At 33.5% G+C, this 8,593-nt stretch overlaps 2 protein-coding genes across 3 annotated transcripts; one reads left to right on the top strand and one right to left on the bottom strand.

Moving 5' to 3' along the window:
- Positions 1–1,953: 1,953 nt before the first annotated feature.
- LOC149483458 (U6 small nuclear RNA (adenine-(43)-N(6))-methyltransferase) lies at positions 1,954–5,339 on the bottom strand. Its single transcript, XM_089702502.1, has 7 exons — positions 4,682–5,339; positions 4,388–4,601; positions 4,144–4,284; positions 3,537–3,672; positions 3,100–3,216; positions 2,576–2,736; positions 1,954–2,493 (listed from the first exon to the last, which is right to left on the bottom strand). The coding sequence occupies exons 1-7, from the start codon at positions 4,784–4,786 to the stop codon at positions 1,955–1,957; spliced, it is 1,413 nt and encodes a 470-aa protein (XP_089558628.1). The 5' UTR covers positions 4,787–5,339; the 3' UTR covers position 1,954.
- A 316-nt stretch (positions 5,340–5,655) lies between these two features.
- On the top strand, positions 5,656–7,703 carry Ref1 (RNA and export factor binding protein 1). Of its 2 annotated transcripts, none has more exons than XM_089702503.1 (4): positions 5,656–6,014; positions 6,777–7,005; positions 7,088–7,282; positions 7,384–7,703. In XM_089702503.1, the coding sequence occupies exons 1-4, from the start codon at positions 5,814–5,816 to the stop codon at positions 7,536–7,538; spliced, it is 780 nt and encodes a 259-aa protein (XP_089558629.1). In that variant the 5' UTR covers positions 5,656–5,813; the 3' UTR covers positions 7,539–7,703. The 2 variants fall into 2 exon arrangements, with proteins under 2 accessions (XP_089558629.1, XP_089558630.1); XM_089702504.1 differs by having other exon boundaries at positions 5,659–6,014; positions 6,792–7,005.
- The last annotated feature ends 890 nt before the right edge of the window (positions 7,704–8,593 follow it).

The raw sequence follows: 8,593 nt of genomic DNA on the forward strand, positions 1-8,593 counted from the left end.
CGAGCCCAAACTCGATACCTAAAGTTGAGTCAATATATTACCGAGTTCCTATGGCCACCTTCCGATTCCATCATCAAATCAGCTCTATATCATGATAATGTTTCATCGCTATCCAATTTACATACGTATACAAAATTTCAGCTCAATCGGTTACCAGGAAGTGAATCAACTTTACTTGCTTCATTTCAATTAAGTCATCGAGATTAGACAAAAATGTTCATAAAATAAAAACTACTGGGCCTATCCGAATAAATCCGAATCCGAATTTTTATGGGACCAATTCGACACCATTCCGCATCAAACAAAAAAAAAAGAATCACGTCAATCGTTTCAGAAACCTCGGAGTAATCGGTGAACGGTTTGGACGAGAAACTACAGTGGGGAGCCCATATCAACACCGCTGCAGGTAAGCTCAGTTCTGCTGCATATGCAGTCCGAAAAATAAGGCATCTCACCGATGAAGATACGGCTAGATTGGTTTATTTCAGCTACTTTCATAGCATTATGTCCTATGGAATTCTACTGTGGGGCAGGGCTGCAGATATAGAAACTATTTTTATCTTACAGAAAAGAGCCATTCGCTCTATATATAATTTACGTGCTCGGGACTCACTAAGAGATCATTTTAAGAATACTGGTATCCTTACTGTACCATCACAGTATATATTTAATAATATCTTGCATGTACACAAAAGCTCTGACTTAGACACGATTATGGCACAAGGAACAAGAATAGAATTGAAATGCCATTTTTCCGATTAGCTAAAGTTAAAAATTCATTTATGGGTCAAGGTATACGCTTATACAATAGAATTCCTCACAATATTAAAGAGTTTAGTAGTTCTAAATTTAAAACTTACATAAAAAATGTACTAGTTCAGAGAGCGTACTACAGTATTCAGGAATATATGGACGATAAAGACCCATGGAGGGTTGTCGCGTAAAAACCACAGGACAGTTCTTTGGCATATTATGTAGTTAGGTAGATATAAGTTACATATTATGTAAATTTATTGACATTATTTAAAAGAGCAACTATGGAGTTTCTTGCCGATTCTTCTCCATAGATACTGCTTTCCGAATCGGTGGTAAATGTTAAAAATACTATGTAATGACGATTCGAAAGTGCTACTAAATAGTAGTCTAATTGAATAAATGAATGTTTGAGTTTGAGTTTGTTTGTTTGAACATACATAAAAAAACATACCGGCCGAATTGATAACCTCCTCCTTTTTTTTGAAGTCGGTTAAAAAATCAGCTAGCAATAAGTTGAGGAAAACCTAGTCAGCTGATGCATATAAATTGGCAATAGATGCTTCTGTCTAACTCCTATGTAATAACTTTCAAAGTATCAGCTGACGGTTTTTCCACCAAGATACAGCCAGCTGACTTATATATTTATCCACAGTTACATATAAGCTATCATCAGGTAAATTTTTGTTTGAGAGGAAATCACGGAAAATAATTGTTCTTTTTTCATGTTCGAGACACCAGCTGACGTACAATACACCACGTTGTAACCAGCTGATTATTTTTTTTCGTTGAGATATTGGGTTAGCTACAATTTGACAAATTTTTAGCTGAGAGGAAATGAATGAATGTATTTTTTTTTTCCTACGTGCGTGGGAGGCTACAACCGCTCACCCCCCCAACCGAGCGCCAGCTGACGTTCACGAGGCTTTATAATACTATACTCTGATGCTTCTGACGAATTATCTCTTGAGAGGAAATAATGAACCCAATTTGCACCTGGCTCCCTAACCATTTATACCGTTGCTGTGGCTGTGGGTTGCGCCAAATAAATACACATACATACATGTACTAATGGAAAACATGACATTATCTTCCTTCTACTGCAGTTGGGTAATAAATGTTGTGTTCTATCCTTTCAAACACAAACCTCTTATTTATTCAAGTCTTATATGCTTATTACAATTTTGAAATAAAACACAATTCATTTCCAATTATTTTTAATATATTGCAATATCTGATGAAGTCCTTCTTTTCCCAAAGTTCCGCTTAAATATTCCAAGGATAGTGTAATTGTGTCTTCTTTACCAACTAATTTTAAAAAAGCGTGGGCAAGAGGATTTTCATTTAAAATTTCTACTTTACCTGTGCTTTCTATTTCAGTTGCAGAAGTGTTCTCCTCTTCACTGTTAATTAAAGAACCATTATTATTTTTTGTTTCAATACTTATTTCTGCTTCAGATGTTCCAGGTTCATCCAGTTTAGATTTCTTTGCTTTTCCTTCCAGTTGCTTGAGCAGCCTTCTTTTGCGTCTTTGATTAGACCATGTATTTATGTAAGCTTTCAAATCTAAACACAATTCATTTTTTCGTTTTGTTATAACCTTGTGCTGAATTTTTAAATTGTCTAAAAGATTTTTTAACTTGGCTGAAACAGTTTCCATATTATAAGGTTGATCAGGGAGCTTAGGAACAATGAGTGTTATTGGCAAACTTTTCTTTCTAGGTTTCTCACGTGGTGGAACTGTATGAATAAAAAAAAAATCATTATTAGGCTAAATAAATACTCATAATATAATGTATGTTTATAAAAACAAATTTCGAACCTAATTTAAAGAGGTCATAATCTTGGTATGTCCATGCTATGCCCCATCTTGTGACTCTGCCCTGACAAAATTCTGTACTAGTGTGTTTGATTCCTTCAGCCTTTAAGTCCAACAAAAGTTCCTTTAAATTGTACTTGTGTCCAATCATAGATGTGAACAAACTGTAATAATCAGTAATACTTGTTAGTTTATAATGGGGAGTATGATGAAATGCATTTATTATCATGTATATAATTTATTTTAAAATATTATGTTATACTAGCTAGCTATACCCCAGTCCCCACTCCTTGTGATGATAATATATTATTTTCCACAATAAATGGGATATCTAACACTGAAAGTATTTTTCAAATATGATCTGTAGTTCTTGAGATTAGCACATTCAACCAAAAAAAAAACAACAAGCTAGTTTATAATATAAGCATAGACAATATTTATAAGTCTGCAATAAAAAAAGAAATAAATTATCAAACATTAATCATTAAAATTTGATTTTATAATTGCCTTTTGTTTATTATACTTACAGAATTTTATCTTTTAATTTCTTACTCTCTTCAAGCATTTGTCTACAAAATTGCAACTCTCCACCTTCCGTAATAAGCTCTTGTGGTGAACCAGTGAAGCCATTTTTGGGTGGAGGTCTGTTGATACAAAATAAATAACAAAAATAATTTATAATCAATTTGATTGCTATCAATCCATATGAATCGGGCTAGGGGTAATAGATTTTTTTTTAATGATTTATGTTTAAAGTTCTGAATATCCTTTGAACAAAGTTTATCATAGAAAAGCATCAAAGCATTTCAATCTTGAAATTTAAGAATTTTTTTGACTCCAAATAAGAGTGATATATTTCTGATTGATTGATGATTCCAGTGATCAAAAGTAGAAAGAAAATGTTTAAATGCACTTTGGAAGCAAAATAGTAAAAGAATTATCTGATAATATATTAAAATGTTACCTTGCAGGACTTCGTGATTCCCATACCTCTTGAATATTTACATAAAATGGAGGATTGCACATGCAAAAATCATATTTTTGTTCTGTATCTTCCACAAATAAATACTCCAAAGTAGATTTTGTTGAGTTTTTTCTAACTGTAATGATATGACCATAAACTTTCTAGCTGAAACAATACTTCTTATTCACACAATTCAAGAAAATTTTATAATCTATACATCTAATTTTCATGCCCCAAGTGATAAGAGTAAATCATAACAATTTTTGCCGGGGCTGATAGTAAACATCATATTATTATGTAGTTATTTTCTTAGGCCGCAATTGAATGTTGTAGGATTTTTTTAATGTAGGGGTACCACACGGTTTTTTTTTTTCAAAAAGATATCAGCTATGAATATTTCCTTTGACCATAAGGAACAAACAAAAAAATAAGTGAAAGAAATAATTGGTCAAGCCATTCTTGAGTTTTACACTTACCAACATTCATTTTTTATATATATGTAACTATGTCATCATAAATGTATGACTGAGTTCATAATATTACATAATATTTAGAGTTAAAAAACCTTTGTTAAAATGAGACTTGTGCTACTTTGCTATAAACTTACTTTTTATTAAATTATCCAGGTTATTCCTCTCGACATTTTCTTTAGCAATTTTAATACTATCATCATCTGTTTCCGTTCCAATCATATGCCAATTATTATTTTTTGCAGCTAACATGGGGTATATAGCACATGCTCCAGTACCTAAAATATGTCATTTCTAATCAAACATATTATGTATGTACATATACATGCCAAAATTTACTATTTGAATAAAACTTCATTGAAATAATATTATGATATATACCTATATCAATACCATATATTGATTCCCGTCGGTCAATAGCATTAAGCAGATCTTCGATCCACAATACATAATTTAATCTTAAGGGAAGAGTTGGTACCAATCGCTCCTTGGGAATTACGACGTCAAGATTAAAATCTGATTTAAGCAAACAAGCTGTTAATACTCGCAATGCGTGGGGATCCTTAAAGTCTATACTTATTTTTCCTGTAACATCCTATAAAAGAGAAGTAATAAAATATTAGTAAACACTAATGTAATTGTTTTTTTAACGCTGTACATATAAAAATCTCTTACCATTTGTGAAATGCTTGCAAATTCTGGATAATTATCAGCTAATTTCTTAAAATTTGGAGGATTTTTGTAAATATTTCGAGAGTGTATGTATTTATTCATAGCCATGATGAGAAGATTGTAACAAGTTTGTTACAAATGCCTAAATATAATTGTGTGCAAAAATACCGATAATATTTTAAAAATGAAAAGAAACTTGATAATGAATGAAAAGGGAACTATAGGTAGCCGATTTGCAATTTTTTGAATTTACAAAGGTTTGAGTTAAAATCAGACACAGATTACCAATACGTCAAATTGACATTATCACACAGAATAATAATAGAATCATAGACAAAACAAAACCACAGAAAACTTAATAGTAGCTCAAAACGTTAAATTCACGTTAAATTAGTTGATTTCAGTGGAAATTCGTCGATGTGTAACATACAATAATTAATGTATTGGGCAATGCGTCACAGAGATTCAGTTGGAGTAAATAATTTATGATCTAACTGTGGATCTAACTATTACTACAGCTGCAGCGTTGAATTCTATGAAGCATATAAACGTTACTGGATTTACAAGCTTAATCGCATTCCGCGAGTTAGCTGCTAGCATCCTATATTGAGAAGTTATGATGTATTTATTACATTTTATTTAAACTTATTTTACTTATTTTATCATTGTTTTCCTTGGTTGGGTCACCTGGAAGAGATGGCTCTGTAGCCATAAGGTCACCCATTGTGCAATTTGTTTGTATCGTATTTTATGTTATTTCTTTCAACTGGTGTGTGCAATAAAGAATTCATTCATTCATTCATTCATTAAATAAATAATACATAATAATAATTAACTATTTATTGTACTTATTCCAAACCATGTAGTTACACACTTTAAAAACAAGAACAATCATTCGGAACCACATTCGGAATCGAACACATTCATAGACCATAAACCATAGACAAGCCATAGAGGCATAGACCACTCCAGTTTTTTTTAGATTAGGTGCCATAATCGCTGGTTTTCTCTCTCGGCTCTTTGTTTCGTTGTGGTGAATACCTATGATCTGAAAAAAAATAAAGCAAATAAGTACATAGGTACCTAATTGCAAATTGTGGAAATATTCGATTTCATTTAATTCAAGTTATACAAAATGGTTGACAAAATTGATATGGCGTTAGATGATATAATAAAAGCCAGTAAAAAGGGAGGAAGAGGCGGCGGAGCTGGAAGAAAATTTGATACCAGAAAACCAAACCGGGGAGGTGGTGGAGGCTTTCGTAATAATCGTGCTGGAGGTGTAATGCGTGGTAGAAACCGCGGCGGAGTATCCAAATCAACAAATTATTCAAGGGTAAATCAACTAATTCGATGATACATTGGTTATTAAATTCCATCATGGCGGACGAGCGTGCGAATGACGCGTCAAGCAAATGAATCTACCTAGTTTTCCAAGTATTCTGTAGTAAACCTCTCCTTCCTTGGAGTCGTTGACCGATACCTAGCACATATATTTTAAATATGTTTGTTGTCCGTCGAAGCCATAAAATCTTCATGGACTTGCATATTATATACTGTTTAATGTAACATAGAGTTGACAGCGTAGATGGAAATATTCATTCTAATAATTAAAGTTATTATCGTCTTATTCGTGGTTATTACCTCTTGGCAATTTCTACAAGTTTTATTCCACTAACATCAAAGCATCTTTCGTCTTGATTGCATACAAAAGTTTGCTGGTTGTTTGCTGTTATCCATGCCAATACTTGAAGATTCTGGTGCAGCAGGAATGAATGGGGCTATAAAACAACACTACTCGCAATGTTATTAAAAGGACAAACCTTCAGTGTCATGCTCAATTGTGAGATCAGATAAAACAGTTACAGTGCTTTTGAACTTGCACAGTGCTTGTGTCTAAGTGCAAAAGATTCAGTGGTTTATTTGTAGTTAAATAATGAATGTATTCATCAATTACTTTTTGTTTGTAAAACAACTTTTGTGCATCATAATTGTAACTATATTATGTTAAAATATGTAAAACCAATGTTCGCCATTTGTTTTTTTGAGTGCAAACTCAAAAAGAGGCAGCAGCGGGCAGTTGGCATGATTCTTGAAGGAAAAACTATTTCAGGGTGATGTTAACAGCACTTGGAAACATGACATGTTCAATGAATTCACTGACAGGAAGATGCAAAGAGGTGCACCCATTACAACTGGGCCAACTAAACTCCTTGTTTCCAATTTAGATTTTGGAGTTTCAGATTCTGATATTCAAGAATTATTCTCAGAGTTTGGAATTTTAAAAAGTGCAGCTGTGCACTATGATAGATCAGGCAGATCTTTAGGTATGTACAATAATTAGTAAATTCAATTTAAAATCTATCTATCCTAAGAATCATGATATCAACACATTTCTATTATCTACAGGTACAGCAGATGTAGTTTTTGAAAGAAGGGCAGATGCTTTAAAAGCAATGAAACAATACAATGGTGTTCCTCTTGATGGCCGTGCAATGAATATCCAATTAGCCACATCAGAAATCAGCACGATAAGGACAGAAAATAGAGGTAGACCAGTCAGTGGTGGCGGTGGACCACCAATGAGAAGGAATTCCAATAGGGGTAATAATGTTTTTACTACTAAATTGATTAAAATAAATTGAAACAAATTTTTTGTAATTCTTGTTTAAACTGTTAACTTTATTCATGTTATATTTATTCAGGTGGTGGCGGCGGCAACGTAAGAGCTGCAAACAATTCACGGCGAGGTAGTGGGGGTCGCGGTGGCCGCGGCGGTGGCGCACGCGGTAAACGACCTGTGCCCACCGCAGAGCAACTTGATGCAGAACTAGATGCTTATGTTAAAGAAATCAAGTGATACCCACTGTTCATTTAGGGTTATGACATTTTTACCTATAAGATAGATTATACTTCGTATTTTTAATAGAATTACATTTTGTAAAAAACTAACAAGAACAACATTGACAAAGCAACAGAAGCAGATTACATTGAACGTTTCAAATAAATGAATATGGAAATTGAATGCATGGGTTTTATTCTGCTCTCATTAGGCTTTTTAAATTTTAGTTCCTTTATTTTTGATAACAGTTTCTCAGGATCTACTTAGCCGATTTAAAAATTATTTTACAAAAATATAAAACCACATTATGGATGTATAAGTTGTAGCAAAAAATTAGTTATGGTACTAGTAAACGATTAAAAGTGTGATAAAAATATGTCATTTCAATATTCTTAGGTTATCAACAACAAACTAGCTTATAATATTTTGAGCTGACTGCACTGCTCACTGACATTGAGATAGAATGTGGAATATATATTATTTACTAGCGGTCCGCCCCGGCTTCACCCGTGGTACATAATATTTACGTTTTCTCTACATAAGAACCATCCTCGTTCTTCAAGGAATATAATAATAAAAGAATTATCGAAATCGGTTCAGCCGTTCTCGAGTTATGCGCTTACCAACACATTTTGCGATTCATTTTTATATTATAGATTCACTATAATATTATTTGTTATTGTTATACATGTATGGTTTAATCACTAGTCACAAATTTATTTCGCGCTGGCCCGAATCTGTAGTAGTCACGACGGACGAGCACGCGTAGGGCCGATTGTTAATAATAATAATCGGTGAGATCCTTATTGGCCTAGTGCTAGATCTGTGTTATTGGCACACGGGGTTGTAACAAGTGGGAACGGCATAGAGAATATTGCGCGCTCCCTTGCACTTACGGGCATAAAGCGTCTTATTTACGGTCCATCTTGACGTACGTCCCGCCAAGGTCATACACGATGCACGACGCAAAACGACAGTGAATAGCGTTGACGTACGTCAATAATTATTATTATTATCTTGCTGGATGTGCACGACCAACTTTTCATCCAGCAAGCACCCCCACCACCGCGAAC

Source organism: Colias philodice, chromosome 13 (genome assembly GCF_061535455.1).
Source record: "Colias philodice isolate Cphi_HAF_F1 chromosome 13, ilColPhil1 Martin Lab GWU primary, whole genome shotgun sequence".
NCBI lineage: Eukaryota > Metazoa > Arthropoda > Insecta > Lepidoptera > Pieridae > Colias > Colias philodice.